Source organism: Neolamprologus multifasciatus, chromosome 22 (genome assembly GCF_963576455.1).
Source record: "Neolamprologus multifasciatus chromosome 22, fNeoMul1.2, whole genome shotgun sequence".
In the NCBI taxonomy this organism is placed as follows: domain Eukaryota; kingdom Metazoa; phylum Chordata; class Actinopteri; order Cichliformes; family Cichlidae; genus Neolamprologus; species Neolamprologus multifasciatus.
In genome coordinates this window covers 30,858,825-30,878,845 of record NC_140459.1, presented here as the reverse complement: position 1 = coordinate 30,878,845, position 20,021 = coordinate 30,858,825, and the positions used below count along the sequence as shown (strand labels likewise).

The window sequence follows — 20,021 nt, the reverse complement described above, 5'->3', positions numbered from 1 at the left end:
AGCCGCTCGATTGATTCGTATTGATTCTCAATACTCCTCTAATCAAAATCATGTTGGTGTATTGTATTAGTTTTAGTAGAGGTAACGTGCACTATCTTTCGTTATATTGGTAAGGAGCCTTATGAAAGTGTTATATATGAAATAAAGAAATTACATGCTTTTGCAAGTATATTTATGGTAAATGGACTGGTTCTTATATAGCGCTTTTCTACTCTTTCTGAGCACTCAAAGCGCTGTACACAACTTGTACATTCACCCATTCACACAAGTACATTTTTCTAAGTGCTATCTACATAACATTCACACACACATTCATACTCCGATGGATGCATCGGAGAGCAATTTGGGGTTAGTATCTTGCCCAAGGATATTTGGCATGCAGACTGGGGAAGCCAGGGATCGAACCACCAACCTTCCGATCAGGAGATGACCTGCTCTACCACCTGAGGTACAGCCACCCCCAAATGACCCTTTGTGACTCTTTGTGTTTGTTTCTATGTTATAATCAATTCAGTCCTTTAAGTTAAATATCTTTATAGAACTATTTCGTCATATTTGTTGCAATTTATGCTGTCCTCTTAACGAGATCTCACGTTTTTTTAAAATGTGAGACTGGTTTAAAGAAAAATACTGTTTTCATTCATGTGAGATATGCTTAGCAGATTATAGGCCTATTTACAACAGTTTAAATATTTATATATTATTTTTACAATCACCGGACGTTTTTTGGCCCAACTCAGAGTCTTCTGTTATAGTTGACCGATTATACGAAGGCAGATATTTCAAATTTGATTGCCCTGCACTGTCGTTGCTTTCAAATTAAAAGCTTCAACACGATGGTTTAAATAACAAGCTCGATGTGAGCTTCCAGCTTAAAAAACTAAAAAAAAGCAATGATTTTTTTTCATGTGCGGTAGATAGCATGGTGTTCACCTCAGTTCAGTTTTATGATTTTTTTTTGTTCACTTTAGCGTCATTACAATGAGGAGGAATTGCGTTCGTTTTATTTTGAAACCTACAACGGGAACGCAAACACAGTCGCTTCTTCCGGTTTCATCTAGCTGGCTTCATCTGAGGTGAGCGGCACACCTCTCCACCCAGTCAGCATCATCGGTGTTCGTGATAGAGTGACAGACTGAGGAGGAAGACTTCTCCAGCAGAATAAAATCAGCGAAAGAGTAACAGGACACACTGAGGCACCATTTTTCTTTTATTATTTGCGGGTTAGGTCGTTCACCATGGAGCCTTCAAACAGTCGCCCTTCAGAAGGGGGTAAAAACCCCTTCGTGCACGAGCTCAAATTGACCATGACAGAAAAAATAAAGGTAAGACAGTAAAGGTAATAACAAGTTATAAACTGTGTTTGTCTAAGATGATGTTAGATAGACATCTTCCTCTGTCCTCGTACCACAATGTGCTGCTTGTTTAGTGACTTTCCTACACCTAAACTTTACCGACGCTTTAATGACGCTGTTTTTTCATGAATCTTATTCGGTAATGTTGACTGGAATAAAAACAGCCGAGCAAAACACAGAACACGGATAGGGTTTCAGTAACCGACAGCAGTGTGATAATGCTGTGTGACTGTCTAGGAAAAAAGTTGTTTCCTGGTTCAGGTCCGACACTCAGCTGAAATGACGACAAACAGGTTAAAAGGACAAAAACCGTGTGGTGACAAATCTAGTTTCTGTGCCCCTTTAAAAAGCAAAAGTTGTGTCATAGCGGATTTAAAAACATGCTGTGAATTTATCCAGTGTTGAGGAAAATCATGAAAGAGTAAGAGCTGCTAATAGAAAACTTAGTCCTTTTTTGTCTTTTTTTTAAACGTTTGAATGAACTCTATTTTCTCAGAGATAAACAGCAGCACCTGCTCAGTCTTACCCACACAGCAGCACCTGCCATGCAGACCCATTTCCTGCATTGTTGGTGTTATCTGAAGCTTTGTGGGTTCATTGTGGAGTCAGCCACTTTCCTCACATTTTCCTGGATGGGTGTGTAAAGCCAGTCTTGAATCTTAATTGACCGTCTTTTGCATGTCAGACATTTGCATTGTTTGTTTATTTAATGTTTTGTTTAATGACAAGCCTACTGTGGATGGGAAGACCTTGCAAGACCGAAAACCCTTCACTATCATATTGACCTGATTAGCTGGCACAGTGACACATGTTAATCAGCCCAACATACACTTCACTTCTGTTAGGCCACAGTTCTGCATTTCCAGCTGCTTCCTTTCACTGAGTGCACACACAGTTGGGCTGTGTTCACGCTTGAGTTTTAGCCGACGGCTAAACAAGCTGACAGCTAAACAAGTTTAATGTGTACTCAGATAGTCCTCATTAGGCTGCCGGAGTGGTGAAAGCCTGCACAGCAGTAGGAAAAGCAAAGATGGGAAAAGTGCAGTTTAAATAAGGCATGTGCTCTAAAGCATGGAAATGTTGAAAAGACTCTTCAGCAGGACAGCTGTGGCTTCATTCCTGCATCAGTTGGCTCGCTGCTGGAGGAGAGCAGTATTGCTGAAATGATTCCTTATTAATCAAGCGGTTCAGCAGATTTTCTGACTTAAGTGATTTAGGGTCTGTTGACAGCATGCCAGTGTCCTAAACACAAGTTACTGATCAACTGAAAATCATGTTGATCATGTTTCATATACCTTTAACTTTATCTAGTTAAAGGTATATGAAAACATGAAGAGAGCCCTGATCGACCCCCTCAGGTTTCCTCTCCCATAGCTCCAGGGCCCAGAGGTGTCTGCTTTAATGCTCAACAAAACATACAAGGGTATGAAATTTGGTTCACTGCCGCCTAACCATTAACAAATCCACCGAGATAAGATGACTGAAAAAAAAAAAAAAATCCTGCGTGTGTTTATTATTAACCGCTTGACATTGGCTTGCTGAAAGCTTTTAACTCCACCGTCCCCTCTTATTAGTGCCTGAGTGTGTCCGTTTTTCAGTCGGCGTGTGCTTTAGGTTGGAAGCGTGTCTGCCATATGACCGCAGCAGGTCATCGAAGGTAAACATGACCATGTGTGTGTCTGTGTCTGGTTCACACCTCCTGCTGCTCTGCTTCCAGAGGGACGCTTTTCCACTTGCAGAACCTGTGAAGGGTTTATACGCTCGTGTAAACAAACACGTTTTGCCTGAAGGAAAACAAGGAAAGCGACAAAACGCAACTTCCTCAGTGCTTTTGATTCTAGAGATATGGCTGCATGGTTGCTTAATGCTTATGAATCTGTTTGCTATAGACAGTAGATTGGTGCTGCTCTTCCTGGAATGTCTTTTCTAACTTCCCAGCAAACACGATCACAGCACCGTAAACCAACCAGGTCAGCAAATGAAGCTCATTCCAGCTGAGTCACACGTTACTGAACGGCCAACAGCTGCCAGCTCTCAAGCTCACAAACAAAATGCCTGTGACATTAAACAGAGCTGCGATGTCCGGCGAATGGATGGGAATTAATACCAGACACGGCTTTAACAGTGCGTGTGTGTATAAAGTTGTGTTTCTTTTGGCTTTGATCTGCTACTGCCTGGCTTCAGTTCCTGCTGCACGGGCAGCCGAAATATGACAAATGGTAGGACAGGTTAAGTGCTTCCTGGGTACGCATTCACTGCCTCTATGAAAACAATTAGCCAAGAGCAATTACCTTCCTAACGGGTTAAAACTGTAGTGAGCCACAATACGCAGGGGAGTAATGTATCTTGGGAAAATGGTTTGTCAGCGGAAGTGTTAAAATATTTTAGTGGATTTTGATCCGTTGTAATTGTCATCAAATTTACCATTTATATGAGGATTATTTTTTCTGAAATAGGTGGTTTGTTGAACCTCTAAAAATTGAAATACCCATCATGATATCCCAGTATCAGTCACTCCTATGGCCTCAATCATACAGGCCCAGAGGCCGAGCTTTGAGATTGCATATTCCCCTCAAGTGGTGTCTTGAGGTTTCTGGCTATTGTGTGAAGCTGGTCACAAAGAGGGTGCTAGACCAAAAACTTGCTTGTGATTGATTTAGGGACTATCAGATTGCTGCGGATGCCACTAGTCTGCATCGAAGACACTGACCGGTCTGCAGATACTTGCTAACAACCACTAGTAGTGAAACTTTTAAAAGTGTGACGCTGTGAGGTACAGACAAAATGTGCACATCTGCAGCTCTGCATGTCAATTCGTGCAGCACAACCTGTAGAACATGGTCTCAAAATAATTTTTAATATTTCTTTGTACAAAGGGGAGCAAATAACTACAAATTCTGTGTTTTCACCTACAAATGACACGTTTTGCCACATGCAAGCAGAAATAAACATTGTAGCTGTGCATCTATAGAGCCAGGGGTCGAGGGACTTTAGGTCAGAAATAATAAAATAGTTCAATCTTGATGGCAGTGGTCTCTACTGGGATGACATTTTCCCAATCTATAGGGCATAAGAGGTCACTGACTGGTTTAATGAATATGATAATGACATGAATCATATGCTATAGCCTTCACATTCACCAGATCTTAACCTAAGTGAACACCTATGGGAGAATACTGTTCCATCACATCTAGCTAACTTTCTGCTGCCTGGCCAGACCCCTGTGTGTTTTTTTGTCACATTTAAGGTACGTGCCAGATGTTTGCTTTGTATTTGTGTGTGTAGAAAGTGAAAGTAGTCAGAAGTAAGATAGACTGAGTCACTACATTCCTTAAATGTCTCCTGAAAGTGTTAACGCAACCATACGTAGGGATGTACACGTATGTGTGTCAAGATTGTAGATTCCTAGAATCTCTTTAGCATCAGGTACAACAGAGCAACCTCATCAGTTACTATGACGTGACAAAGAAATTCAGTGACTGCTTTAATCTGAGTTGTTTATACATTTTTTTTTTTAGTGGGTGAAAGATTAAAACGTTCAATATTGAACAAATTGAGCCACAGACAAATTGTGCGTTAATGTACAATAAGAAAAAAAATCGACATCTGTTGATCTGTAGTCACTTTTATTCAGTGTGCTGTAAGTGAGCTCAGCGCTCTTGAAGTGCATTTCTACTGCAAATTTTCAGCCAAGGATCAGCCGGCGTTCTCCTAAAACACTGGAAACTGCACCCCTCTGCCCCACCCCTGCGTTTTCTTATGCCACCTCTTGAGAAAATGTCAGCAGATCCTCCCAGATGGACTTGTTAAGCTCTGATGGTGACGCACAAGCTCGGATGGGTGGAGAGAGGCGTTCGAGCATTATAAATCACCCCCATTGCTGTTTATTTATTAATGCAGCCCTGAAGAGTGCACCTGGGTTCCTCCAGATAGACAACTACACGGGGAAGAAGAGAAAGATGGAGCAGGAGGGGAGGGGGAGGTTACATATGACTCCCTTGAGGGGTGACAAAAAACACACCAGTGCAAAGTAGGAGGAAAACTATAAAAGGAAGAACAGCAAGATAAATGAAGGTACAGCTGAGCGACTTGGAATAGAGAGTGAGAGACTGATGGATGGATACGCGAGAAGCATGATTGTAGATCACTGTAAGGCAGGCTTGGAGCTCAATGAGAGGGGGAGCGCAATAAATGTGTAGAATGAAGGGATCGAATAGAGGTCATACGAGCAAAACGAAGGAGCTTGTAAATGTTACACAGTTTGAATTTGACCTTGAGGCCGTGACTTTGTGACGCTGTTGGTGCAAACACGCCAAATCTGTCATTACACATTTATGTAAAATTATTGTGAACAAAACCCAACACACGTGAACTTTTGTTGGCTAAACCCAATGAGAGTCATCCAGTCACCATGAGTGACCTTTACTAAACAGAAACACTAACAGAATCCTTTATGGTCATAACATTAGGCAATAGAAGTAGCAACTAACTGTCAGATCTGAGGCTTATTTAAGGTAGTTCGTGAGTAATCCCAGAGATTTTATGTGTAGTCATGAACTCTGGTGAACAAACAGAATTTTTCAGGGGTTTTGTCAGAATAAGGATGTGCGGCACAACCTTTCCAGGAGTGGACATCCCACCGCTTTCAAAGACCAGACTGTTGAGTGCTCAGGCTACAGGCCTCAGTTAGCATGTTAAAAAAACATGTCAGCACATCTCAGGTTTGTATGATGCAACTGGACAAACCACAAGACTTCTGGAACCATGTCCTTGTACAGATGAGACCAATTGGTTTAGATCAAACATAGCATATCAGCACACCTAATACCTCACACCAACTGTCAAGCACATCGTTTTGATTTAAAGCACATGATCTAGACACCTTGTCATCATTGAGTCGACCATGAACTCTCCTGTTTACTGAATGATTCTTCAGTCTTCAGTGCAAGTAGAAGATGACTTTAGTCAGCATGGCTCAATCGGTTGATTTGTGGACTGCTGTTCTTCAAAGCTTTGATATTAGCAATGTAGCTGTTGGAGTTGAGGTTTTTTGTAGGAACAAAGATCTGACTGAGAACCTGAGGATGCCGTGTATACTCATTCAGTAGCAAATTGCGAGTCACAGGCTTGCCACACCCAAAAACACACAAATAATGGGATCTTTTACATAGAGTCTGTGGTTTCAAATGACACCAGCTGTAGAAAGGGCTGTGTGTGAATAAGAGTATATTTTAGGATGATTTGCTGTTAATATATTGAAATAAACATTGTTTAGATGCAAACACAATTGAGCCTATATCCTCCCTTTATTCTTACTTTAGGTAATTGGCATTGATAGTGCAAACCGCTGATTTGCGTTGGGCCTTTAAAGCGCGATTAGACAAGCACAGTGAGTGTTAATTATGTGGTTTTGTGTTCTGCTAAAGGCACAGATGGAGTGTTGACACTGTAAAATGTAATGGCATGTTTCTCAGCTCTATAGGAATGTATGCTATGCTAATTATTGTTTTTTTGACAGTTGGCTAAAACACAGCAGGGATGTTACAGTAAACAGCAGGTTGTTGAAGTGCAGCAGAAGTGTAACTGTTTGTGTCTCTGTGTGTTTTGTCCCTGCAGATAGGACTCATGTCAGTTACAGTTTTTCCGGTGCGGCTGCTGCTGGTCTCTTTCCTCATGCTGCTGGCGTGGCCCTTCGCCTTCACGGCTTCTCTGGGACGTTCGGAGTTTGCGATCGAGCCTCAGTCGTGGTGGAGGAGGTGGGTTTGTGTGAAAGCACCCATGTGCTACTAAGACTTATGGGAGTAGACAGAAATGTGTGAAAATCTCAGCATCCTGTAAATTGTATTGCAATATATAATTATAAATTGAGATGCTTTTATACAAATGTTAGTTGTGGGAATAATTAGAATGCAGCACTCTTGTCATTTTTACAGGTTCTTCGTTACTGACAACCTCTAAAAAATAAAATATTGAGCCCATTGCTGTATTTAAAACACAGAAAACACAACATGAGTGAAAAAGACTGTGGATTAATAAAAATTGTTGCTAAAAACATGAACAGATTTAGCCACTCACTCACAATCTGAAGATAAATATGTTCTATAGCAGGGGTCTGATGATGAGTGCCATATCAACCATTGCATTAGCAATAAATTTAATAACGCTCTATATCAACAGTTACACACTGTACAGAACAACTTTATAGAATTATATTTGTTTGCAGATGTTGGCAAATCAGCTATTTTGAAAGAAACCCCAAACAAACACTTTTTATCAATAACAAGAACACCAACAGCAAAGGAACTATACAACAGAAAACACAAATGCTATTTATGGTCTCCTCACAACAATGATAAGAAAAATAAACTGGGCCAATATGACATGTTTGTTAATACAGAGACACACATGTTAATGTGATCTCTGGTCTCCCACTCAGAGACACAGGTCTCCCAGTGTCCAGCATTCAGAGGCTACCTGAGGACACTCGTGTGAGAGAAAATCTGCTCACAAAGACATGTGGAGCCAAATACTGCCAATAAGGCCTCTGCAGTGTTCTTAAGACAGTAAAACTTGTCAGGTAGTGACGTCCAGCAGGTGAAATTGAAAGCTCTGTGAACACGCACAGCTTGTGGATTCCAGCTGCGTCCGTAGTTCTGCAAACTTGACCCCCACAGAGTCGAGCTTTTCAGTTCAATCAGCTGCATTTCAGTGTCCTCTGTGTCCAGTTAATGCGAGACAAATCCAGCTGTTCATTAAAGCTTTCTGGTTTGATCAGAAAACATTGATCCAAACACCTGAAAGTCACGAACACTCATTGTGAATTGTCTCGAGTCTTCGAATGTATCCATGTATTTCCGTGGTGTAGGGCTGTTCGATATAACGATATATATTGGATGACGATATAAAAACGTCTATCGTTTCATTTTACGCTATCGTTTGTTTCGTGGTGTCGCAAAATAAACAGTTTACAGCAATATTTTTTCCATCGTTTTGATGGTCACTGGAGTGGCTATATTAATTTCTTAAAGTTCTCTCTTTCTCTTATATGTAATATAACCACACTACAGACGGGAGCGCATGTTTTTATGCGTTGTCGTTAGCAACAACGACGGTAACAGCATCATGTGTCCGCTTGTTTATGTTCCACATAAACCTTTCACAATAAAGCTCAAGATCCTGTTGAGACTTTTCAAAATAAACTGAATCACGTGAAAGAGTAGATTATTTACGGATGAGAAGTAAAAAAAGAGCCGCCAGCTGCTAAAAAATAAACCTTAGACTCAAATGTTAGAACAGGCTTTTCCCCGCAGCACGCCGTGTAATAAATACTCACAAAGAAAACGGCGGCCGTTACAACTTATGTCTAAAAATGTATCGTTTCATGCATCGGTTAAAACACTCGACTCCAGCTACATGACGCGCAGCAGGAAACACTTCCCGCAAGCCGAGGTGCCCGAGATTCACAGAATTTACAGAAAATGTTACATTTTTGTGATTTATATTGTTATCGGGACGATAGATGTCTTATATCAGGATATGAGATTTTGGTCATATCGCACAGCCCTACCGTGGTGCTGATGCTGTGCTGAGCGGACAGCTCCCTGAGGCATTCGAAGTGTCGGGAAGTGTAAATTTCAACATCGCTTGAAAACTCTGCCAGCTAGCAACGTCCCTCTGACCAGTAGGGGAAGTGATTTTTAGCCAATTACAAGTTGAATCTGGTAGTTGGGGATGTTAGCTAAGATACCGTCATTAAGAAACAACACAACTAATGTGTCTAAGCGAGCTAATTTGCTAGTGCACTGGTGGCCCGACCGTAGATATTTATTTTTTTATGCACCTTCTCGGATTAATTCACTGCGTGTCGTGCCATCAGTTAACCCTTCGTGTGCCAGCTGTGACACGAGGGCCCAGGGTCGCCGACCCCTGATCTATAGAACAGCTGTCTGTGTGTCCTTCGTCAGGTTTATAGACCTGTGTCTAAGAGCGATCATGCGAGCCATGTGGTTTTGCGGAGGTTTCCACTGGATCAAAGTGAAGGGACAACGGGTAGAACCCTCTGAAGCGCCCATCCTCACTGTGGCACCACATTCTTCTTACTTTGATGCCATCCCAGTCACTATGACCATGTGCTCCATAGTCACCAAACTGGAAAGCAGGAGCATCCCAGTCTGGGGCAGTAAGTGCACATTTACTGAAATTGCTATACTAATGTACAGCATATGCACAATGTAACAGAATGCGTTCAGACAGGTAACTAAATTTATTTAGCTGAGCTCTAGATGCCTCCAGAATTTATTTATTCTTTCTTTCTTTCTTTCTTTCTTTCTTTCTTTCTTTCTAAGACTGTGCATTCTGTTAAGTCAACTCTTCATAAGTTTTCTTTTATTCAGTGTTTTGAACATTAATTCACTTATTATTATTATTATTATTATTATTTCTCTTGTTGTGGCTTACTTCCAAAATCCACCTCTTCATCGTCCTCCCCCAGCTTTGATCAGCTACATCAGGCCAGTGTTCGTGTTTCGGTCAGACCAAGACTCGAGACGAAAAACTGTCGAGGAAATCAGGCGGAGAGCGTGCTCTGGAGGGAAGTGGCCTCAGGTAAACTACATGCATATACGCATAAGGGCACAGAGATCTGATCTCAGCTGACACCCGGGAATTTAGAGGTGATAAATTAAAAGCGAGAGCAAATTCAAACAAGAAATGAAGAGCAATTTGTGTCTGTTGCAGATCATGATATTCCCGGAGGGGACCTGCACCAACAGGTCGGGTCTAATCTTATTCAAGGCTGGTATGTATTCAGTCCACTTCCTGCTTTGGCCTGACTGTAAAGATAGTTTATTCTTACTGGTTCTCAATAAAACTGCTCTGAACTCGTCATGCATGCAAACTACTTTGATAAAATCTCATTAATTTCCATCTAGACCCACCATCAAGTCAGAAATTTTCACTCGATGGTAAAAGGCTCATTATTACACTGTAAAGGAACCACGGCAGACCCGTTCATGTTTGCTTGCATTTCAGCATCTACGTTTATTTCCACAGTTGTTGGTGCTGTAACACTGCAGTGTTAGGCTGCGGCTTTCCAGCCACCAGCCTCACACACACCAGCAACAACAACCACATTAAACAGTCACAGACTTTTAAGCCAGTGAGGTGTGATTGCGGATGATGCTCAGGTGTGTCCGCCTTCCCTGTAGCGGTACTGCAGACCACGCCCCGCTACATACCCGCATCGTCCAACTGAGGCCGGGGAGCCATCTGGCCGAATCAGCCCTGACCGTCGGCACCCCCGGCCCAGCTACCGGTGGGGCTGGTGACGAGGTGGATCTGGGGACCGCCTGCATGTCCAGCAGCGGCTTGGCGGGCGGCTGCCGCACAGGATCACACAATGCGCCAGCCTCTGGTGGAAGTGAGGCCGGTCCGGCATGTGGACCTCTGGTTTGGCAGGAGCCTTGCGCGCCTCAACCTCCATCTCCAGCTTGGCAGGCGCCTCAAACTCTCTCTCTCTCTGGCTGCGCCGATCTCTCACACACCTCATCCTCCACTTATGGCTGGGCAGGTGCGTGAGTCAGTGGTGGGCCCGGCGGTTGCTCAGAGGCCCTCCTCTGGGGAGCAGGAACGGGTGTAGGCCCCTGCCTGGCAGCAGCCGCTCCCACCCATGGAGTGGGTATGGGCGTGGAGGCTGGCTGCATCCTGCCTGGCCTCACCCTGGTGGTCAGGATGGGCACCAGAACAGTCTGGTAAATGGTAAATGGACTGATTCTTATATAGCGCTTTTCTACTCTCCCGGAGTACTCAAAGCGCTCTATACAACATGCCACATTCACCCAGTCACACCCATTCTCACAAGCCCTTTATCTATACTTAGTGCTTTTTCTAACTACATTCACACACATTCATACTCCGATGGACGCATCGGAGAGCAACTTGGGGTTAGTATCTTGCCCAAGGATACTTGGCATGCAGACTGGAGGAGCCTGGGATCGAACCTCCAACCTTCCGATCAGTAGGTGACCTGCTCTACCTCCTGAGCTACAGCCACCCCAGGAGGACCTCCTCCACTCCCTCGCTATCGGGGAATGCCGGTGGGGGTGGCAGCGGTGCTGGCCAGAACCTGATCAGAGCTGCCAGATTTTCAATCCTCTGCCTCACACGTTCGATCCGGTCCGGGAGTTCTTCCTGCTGGCAGCGTGACACCGCCGGCTGCAGTTCCGCCATGCTGCCTACAGTTCCGCCATGCCGCCTGCTGGGTTTCGGCACCACTTTAAATGAACCATGGCAGGCATGGCACCACAGACCATGCCCCGCCACATACACCATCTTCCCCTTTTGCACAACTTCCAAACAACAGACTAACCGACTAGTTGCAAGCAGTGTAGTCGAGTAAGCTCATTTTACCTACAGCCGACTTTGAGCGTAAGTGGGACCGACCGGTGAAACTACATGATTTAATGTGTAAAATTTCAGAAAAAGTTCAGGTAGTTCACTGCGCAGACTATCGTGTAATCACAAAATAGAAAGTTGTCGTTAATTCACAGAAAAATATCTTTTCTTTTTTTCTTTTTTTTTTAAAGTAAACTTTAGTAGATAAAAAAACAAAAACACCCCAAATAGTTGCTAAAATCCGATGTTTTTGTTTTGTTTTTTTTTACATCTAATTGTTTATCTATTAGTTCACTGCTCATGTTGTAGTATGGATGGCACTGGGGGGTGCGGGTGAAAATACAGCTAAGTTCAAAATCTATGTGCTCCTTCACATTTTCTAAAGCTGTCTAGTGGACTAGATTGGAGTCTTGGCCGGCCTGATTCTGGTCCCCGCACCTTATGTTTGAAACCCCTCTTTTTTCCTTTTGCTTGTCTTCTCTGATAAACATTTAAGTGATCAGACTGTTTTGTATCTTTCTACTTTAGACTTTTTCTAAAAGGATGAAACAAATACATGAAAAACTTCATGTATCCCTTTAAAACATTTGTGACAATTAGGTTCATTGTTGCCTTTGTTGCCTGAGGACTGTTTGGTTATAGTTCTTAGTAGTGGGTGTGTCTGTTAATGGAGACACTTCTTGTTCGGTATACATTTCACGTAGTGTGCGTGGACTTGTAAACGATTATTTATGAATGAGGCTGACTCCATAGCTGCCAACTCGAGGTGTAGATGTCTGGTAAATGAATTTCTCTTTTGACACAGCGGGTCTGGAGGTTTGGTGACTTGCTTCAGGACACAGAACTGTTGCACTCATCTCTTTATGGTCTTGATTTCTGCTCACATCCCGTGGGTGTGGGTGTGGGTGTGGATATGATGCGTGACGTTGTCAGCCATTGTTCCCTGCCTGCTCTGTCTAATCCCCTTGCTTCCAGTCCATAATTCGGCCATTCGCAGTGAGCCTTGTGGGTCACACTCTGTCCTGCTTTCACTCATTGTGTGTGTGTCTGGTTAGATCATTGTGCGATGTGTTACTGGTCCTCTCTGGATGTGTCTCCTCTTGTTACATCTCATCACTGGCGCCAGCTCAACAGATAAACTGTGTGTGTGTGTGTGTTAATGTGCTTAAGCCACCTGTGTGTGAATGCACACTGCAGTTATGTCCTTTTCTCGTTTCAGTCTCTTAATAGAGCGTTTCTTTCCTCTTACTATAGTCCATCATTATCATTCAGATGCTGCAGATCTCTTTCACTCCTCTTCACGTTCTCACAGTCTCACGAGAAACCCGATTAATTATAACTTTATTCATTTTAAATGCAGGTCTCAGCCACTCATCAGTGTTTTTTGGTGGAGACTCTTTGTTGATTTACACCCGAGTTAATATGCCAGCTCTGTTTCATCAGCCTTTCCATCGCTGATATTAAACAACTATTAAAATCCTCCTCGCCCTGCCTCCAGGGCTTGTTATTCAAATACACGCTGAGCTAAGTGATTCATGATGCATGCGTCTGGTTTTCTTTTACTTACTTACTGTAATGTTTTCAGGCTGTTGTGTAGTTAGCTTTGTGTGTTTCATTTACAGGGTACAAGGAACCTGTTATATATTAGATATCTCATTTCTAGTTTTTTTTTTTCTAGCAACATTTTCTTGAATCTTGGAAACAGAAAACCCGGTTTTAAATCTACACCAGCTGATTATAGTACAGTTTTGATGATTTGGTGACTTTCAGCTTGAGCTACATGTTCACTGTTTTGCTGTGATATAAGCAGCTTCATTCACAGCAGCATCAGGCAGATGTTTTATTCATCAAAACTCTAAAAACCTATTGTATGGTCTGTGGCCAGCATTAAACAGCAGACACACAAAGTTGGTAAACTGAGCCTGATGCTCATGTGTAATATTTGTAACCCTTTGCAATTCATTCATAAGTTACTGAATAGCTTGAGTGGGTCTTTGTCCAGTGATAAATATTGTATGTAGCTTTTATCAGCCTGCCCATCATCAGCAAGATATAATAGAATTCAATGGAAACGCTCTGTCCCTGTTCCCGATGTTATTTTGAGGTTATGATCTCATCACTCACTAAACCAGTTGATGCAGTCCAACTCTATTCTTTTTCTATACTCATAAAATCTATTTGGAAACCCCCTCCCCATCATTTTCCATCAAATACTGCTAATTTCACAGTTACTTTGACTCAATAAAAACAAATAAATTTGACGTATGACATTCCTGACACAAGATAAAGAAGTCGGATTCAAATAAAAGCGTTGAGCTGGGTTTGTTTGATTGTTCTCATCACCTTCCTCCTCCTCTTGTCTTCCTCAGGTGCTTTCATCCCAGGACTCCCAGTGCAGCCAGTGATACTACGCTACCCAAACAAACTGGTATATACCATAAATCCTGTCCTCTTCCTTTTGATCCTATTGTGTGCCTCCTCCCGTACCTGCAGCTTTAGACGTAGGTCACGTCTATAGTGACTCCACGTACACTATACACACCCACACTGACACGCCTGTGATGCAGTGAGTTCTTTCCTTCGCATTAGTGTGTTCCTCTTGTGTTGAATGAGCTCATGTTGTAGTGGGATGATATTTCATCCTTTGTTTGTCTCTCACGCACACACGCATCGTACATACGTGCGCGTGCACACATGCACACAGAGGTGTCATGTCTCTCTCTCAGCACCTCTCCCCGCTCTTTCATTAAACATGCAGCTCCTGTTACCTCGTTTTTCTTTTCATTCCCTCGAAAGCCTTTGTCACTGTTTCCCGTGGTGCTCGGTGTACTCACCGCGCTGACGTCTTTGACACCGTGGCACCGCAAGACAGTTAAGTGAGGCAGAGAAGGTGAAAATAAAGGACAGGGTGACTGCTTCTTAGTTTGTTTTTTCTCTGCGCAAGATGTGCTTCCATTCAGTCTCTTTGCACTTGTTAATTTAGTGATGGCCGCCTTCTTCGATGCGAGGTCAAGTCAGGTCATGTTTGGCAGCTCTCACGTTATGAAACTGAGTGTGGAGTAGCAGCACGCAGGAAGTGTTGTGGAATTAAGGGGGTTTTATGGGTTTTTTTTATTCTTCTCTCGGTTGGGGGTGAGGGGAGAGTCCACAGCTTTATTTCAGTCGTCCTTCCTTCAGGGGAGCATTGCTATTGGTTAATGCAATTTTGAATTGCAGCCTACCTTGTGTCTGACTTTTAAATGTGATGGCCTTGAACAATATATTAGACTATTTCCATCTTATAAAATATAAAGTGAGGTGTTTTGCGTTCACAAAGCAAAGTTGAGGCTTCAAAAACAATATTCTGCAAACCAACAGGTGGTTTTTCTATACAGGCTAGGATCTCTGCTCACATGCAATGTTTCACTGTAATAAGTATGCCTCACAGTGATTATGAATACATAAAGAGTTTGTGGATTTGTATAAAACTGCTTCGTGGGGTGTTTGTTTCTCTCTCCACAGGATACCATTACATGGACGTGGAAAGGTCCCGGAGCGTGAGTGTTTCTTTCTCTCACACACCTTTGCAGTCGCTGTGGGAATACGCTGGAGATATGTCTGCGAGGCTGTGAATCTAGGACACTTTTGTTCCATCAGGGAGCGTTAAAAAAGCACATCATGCAAAAAAAAAAAAAAAAACACACCAAAAAAGGGACCAGGTGCTGTTTTTTTAGCCGACCAGAGCAGAGAGGTGCATGTGTAACAGGCTGGTTAAAAGCAAACATCGTCGTCGGGTGTGATCGACTCCAGCGCATTCCCAGGGTTACATAGAATATACACAAAACAACAACACGCACAGTCTCCCACTCTGTGTTATTAAAGTTAAAAGCTGTTTATTTCCGTCAGGGTGTAGATGAAGCTGTTCTGTCTTCCAGGTTTCACATTTTGTGGCTCACTCTGTGTCAGCCTCATAACTCCATTGAGATTGAGGTGAGCGGTTTCGTATGACAGAAGTCAGCAAACTGACTTATTGCAATTCAGCATTTATTATGTTGCCGAGCAGTATGATCAGTGTCACAGCAACAAGTCTGAGTTGAACTCTCTCTTTAGTACTTGCCTGTTTACAGTCCATCGAACGAGGAGAAAGAAAACCCCGCGCTGTTCGCCAGCAACGTCAGAAAGCTCATGGCCAAGTAAGTGTGCGATGATCAACGCACGCTTGCTTTGGATGTTCTTGACTAAAACTTTCTCTCTGTCCTCGTAGGGCGTTGGACCTGCCGCTCAAAGACCTGTCCTTTGATGACATTGAGATCAGCCTATCGCGCGGCCCTCTGGGCATATATGATTATCGCAGCCTCCTAGAGTTCAACCAGCTAACATGTCGTTTAGGGTAAGTGGTGGGAGACTGGAACGACTAGTTAAACTGCTTGGTTGATGAGTGCTGAGACAACACTTTGGGAAAAGTGTGTAAACACTTCCACCTATTGGTGGCTGAGCAGAAACACACACCAAAACAAAAAGCCAAAACAAAAAACCCCAATGAACTTCAATTTACGAGTATAATTATAACTATGTTGGACCTCTTTTGTTTTTCTTCTTCTTTTCTTCCCCCTGGATTTGTTTTAAAAAAGGCTGAGGTCTTTTTTTAGTGTTGTCTCCAGTACGACTTACCCATATTTAATCTGGCTTCTTTGAGGTTTTTCCTTTTTTTGCTTCGTCCTAACAGACTGAGAGCAGCAACAACAGACAGGGTGCTTGAAGAGCAGGCCAGGAGAGCCAGGAAGCTGCAGGGAGACAAACTGGGTTTGGAGGACTTTGCCCAGTTCCTCAACCTCCCTGTTACAGACACACTTAAAGAAGTTCACAGCTTCTTTGATGAGGTAAACATTAAGGAAGCGCAAGATATAGCAAAGGGAAATGTACAAACGTGGATTTAATGTTAAGAATGTTGATAAAATTATTATTTTTTAAAAAGATCCAGCTATGCTCAAATAATCACACAAAGTTATAAAATGAGCTTCACAGAAAAATCTCCAAAAGTTGATTATGTTCATCTGGATGAAGCGTTTTCTGGGAGAAACGTTTCGTCACTCATCCAAGTGACTTCTTCAGACTCAGCTGACTGCAGGTTTCAATCTTATAAACAGTACATTTGCATAATGACTGAAACCAGCCCACTGAAGGAACAATGGACTGGGAGGTCAGTTCCTTAATCATAATTATGCAAATTCTGATGACTATTGATCAACAACCACTGACCAAAACCCACTGATCAAAGACCACTGATCAATGGCCATGAGTACCATTCACAGAGAGTTGGGGAATGGCTGCAATCACAGCATTGTAAGATGGCGAAAGATGAACCCTTAGGCCCCCTCCTCGATTCAGAGACGGTCTTTGCCTTTTCACATAAATGGCCTCCTTGACTCTGCGCTCAAACCAGCGTTCTTCCCTGTCCAGGATGTGTACATCCTCATCACTGAAAGAGTGTCCACTAGCCTGTAGGTGTAAATAGACTGCAGAGTCCTGGCCTGACGAGGTAGCTCTTCTGTGTTGTGCCATCTGCTTCGCCAGAGGTTGTTTGGTTTCCCCGATGTATAAATCCTGGCAATCCTCCTGGCACTTAACAGCATACACTATGTTACTCTGTTTGTGTCGGGGGACCCAATCCTTGGGGTAGACCAATTTTTGGCGCAGCGTGTTTTGGGGTTTAAAAGCCACAGAGACCCGGTGTTTCAAAAAAATGCGTCTCAACTGCTCCGATACTCCTGACACATATGGGATCACTACAGGTTTTCGCTTGGGCAGCGGTTGTCCTTCTTTCCTGGATCGGCTGGAGCTTTCTTTAGGTGCCTTTCCAGCTTTGACAAAAGTCCAGCTGGGATAACCACATTTAATCAGGGCCTTCTTGATCACAGAAAAATACATAAAAATCTGTTCTTTTCTTTCTTTCTGCAAAATATAAAAACACTTAAAATTCTTAAAATTTGTTTTGAAATTCACGAAAGTCACAATAAAATAAAGTTTTCATAGCAGAGAATAAAAAAGGTAAAGTCAATGAATTTTACTTCAGAGTTAATGTGTGGGAAGCGGCGAGGCATTTTGAGCAGGACTGACGGGCCACAGAGGAATGTTTAGGATATGAGGAGAATGTTTGGAAGTTTGGAGGCTTTTGGAAGAAATTGCAAAGTTTTCTTCTCCTGCATTTTTGATAGAAACTAGTTGTAGAGTTTTAGATTTTTGTCATTGAATCTGTTTTTAGTGTTGTGACCATTTAAACCGAGCATAGTTTAAAACCAGATCTGCTGCCTTTAACATTCCACTTTATCTGTAACACAACACAGGCTTTGTGTGGTTTAACTCTGCCTGTATGTGTCCTAAAAAGGTAAAAGATACATTTTTAATAGTGAGCCACAGTTTGAACAGTGCTTTTCTTTGTGGCATCCTGATACATAAATCTAATAATAAACAGAGGGTTTTACAAGGTGCTCAAAGGAGCAACAATTTTCCAGAAACTCCTTAAAAAAATGAGCTGAATCCTTAAATTAAGACTAGATGGTTTTGTCTGTACTGTGTGAACAATCACACAGTTACAGTCTGACGTTAATATGGAGGCATGAACATTAGGCATTGTGATGGTCCACAGGCATCAACACATAGATGTTTTTCTTGCTAGTTGTGAGCTCAGCAGCTTCATCTGTTTGTAAGAAGCAGCCGACCATAAAGAAGCTAATTTAAAGGAAGGGGAAAGGCAACCGAAACAGTGTTATTTCACAGGCTCAGTATAAGCTAAATAAGGATTATTATGAGCTATGAGTCATCCAAAGCTTCTCTAGTAAAATTCTTCAGGAATAAAAATATGCAGCTGGAAAAGTGTAATGAGTCCACTTTAAATTTAAAACTTGGGCGTCTTTGTGCGTAGACTGAACTTTGTGTGGCTATCTAGTCCTAAATGCAGTCAAATACCATCATAGCCTCTTTAAAATAATAAAAATTATTTGATATTGATAAAATACTTTAATTGGTTGGGCTTGATAGTTAGCTGGGTAGATTCTGTCTATGCTGACCTCTCAACAAACATCCGTCCATCCATTTTCTTCTGCTTATCCGGGGCCGGGTCGCGGGGGCAGCAGCCCAAACAAAGAAGCCCAGACCTCTCTCTCCCCAGCCACCTTCCCCAGCTTGTCTGGGGGAACATCAAAGCGATTCCAGGCCAGTTGCGAGATATAATCTCTCCAGCGTGTCCTGGGTCTGCCCCCGGGCCTCCTTCTGGTGGGACATGCCCGGAACACCTCACCCAGGAGTAGGGATGGGTATTGATAAGATTTTCACGATTCCGATTCCATTTTCGATTCTGTTTAACGATTCGATTCTTTATCGATTCTCTTATCGATTATTTTTTTTTAAAAAAAAGGAGAACACTAAGGTCAATTAGCTTAGATCTTTGTTTTATATCTTCTCTTTGAACAAGATAGAAATTTAGGAGTAACATGGCCTTACAAACCCAACAGTGAGATCTTAACAGATCCAACCTACGGCTCTTCAATGGGGTGTCACAGGGTCCCCAGGAAAAAAAATTGTGAATGTAAAATAATAAAATAAATATTCTTCTGTAGCAATTACACAAGAATATCCAGTAATGTCCCTGCCTACAATTAAACACATTCACTTACCGAAAATCATCTGCTGTGGCAAATGGGTTCAAGCCTTTTACCACAAGCTTAGTCACTGCTCGGTGACATTCGTCTATCCTGGCCTGAAAGGAGACGCTACCGGTAGACTGCAGTGAGAACTGCCAACATCTGAGCCAGACTCTGTCTGTCTCATCATGGTCACCTAAATGCACAGTAATGGCAGGTTTTGTAATAAGGCAGATCGCGCTAACATAATATGCACTGTTAGTTGATTATTTACCTGCCGTATTAACGGGAGAGGACGTGCAAACGTTACCGCTGCTGCTGGGTTGAGATTCACGAGTCCGGAGCGGAATTAAAAACACAACATTTATTTAAGGTTATCGCGCGTTTTGTGAGCAAATGCTTTTGCATATTCGTAGTGTTTCCTCCCTTAAATGAAATATCTACTTTGCAAGTATTGCAAGTTGCCCTGTTGTCATCCGTTCTCGTAAAGTATAACCAAACTTTTTAGCGTTTGAGCCGCCATGTTTCCTGCCAGGTAAATGACGCTCCGCAACGTGGTGACGTCATTCGGGGAAACTGGAATCGATAAGGGAATCGTTTGCAAAAATGGCAAACAATTCCAAGGAATTGAAACAGTGGGAACCGGTTCTCAACA

At 42.7% G+C, this 20,021-nt stretch overlaps 1 protein-coding gene and 1 long non-coding RNA gene across 2 annotated transcripts in view; both read left to right on the top strand.

Annotated features, from left to right (window-relative positions):
* The first annotated feature begins 1,042 nt into the window (after positions 1-1,042).
* lpcat1 (lysophosphatidylcholine acyltransferase 1) overlaps positions 1,043-20,021 on the top strand; it is a 32,289-nt gene continuing 13,310 nt past the window's right edge. Inside the window, exons 1-11 of the mRNA XM_085148593.1 lie at positions 1,043-1,325; positions 6,972-7,111; positions 9,320-9,534; positions 9,847-9,959; positions 10,092-10,152; positions 14,117-14,175; positions 15,249-15,283; positions 15,662-15,716; positions 15,837-15,919; positions 15,991-16,116; positions 16,453-16,606. Coding sequence (XP_085004719.1) covers positions 1,239-1,325; positions 6,972-7,111; positions 9,320-9,534; positions 9,847-9,959; positions 10,092-10,152; positions 14,117-14,175; positions 15,249-15,283; positions 15,662-15,716; positions 15,837-15,919; positions 15,991-16,116; positions 16,453-16,606 — 1,128 coding nt within the window. The 5' untranslated portion in view covers positions 1,043-1,238. The remainder of the gene's footprint in view (positions 1,326-6,971; positions 7,112-9,319; positions 9,535-9,846; positions 9,960-10,091; positions 10,153-14,116; positions 14,176-15,248; positions 15,284-15,661; positions 15,717-15,836; positions 15,920-15,990; positions 16,117-16,452; positions 16,607-20,021) is intronic.
* On the top strand, positions 10,159-11,942 carry LOC146493740 (uncharacterized). Its single transcript, XR_014871933.1, has 2 exons — positions 10,159-11,104; positions 11,415-11,942. It is a non-coding gene; the product is annotated as an uncharacterized LOC146493740 (long non-coding RNA).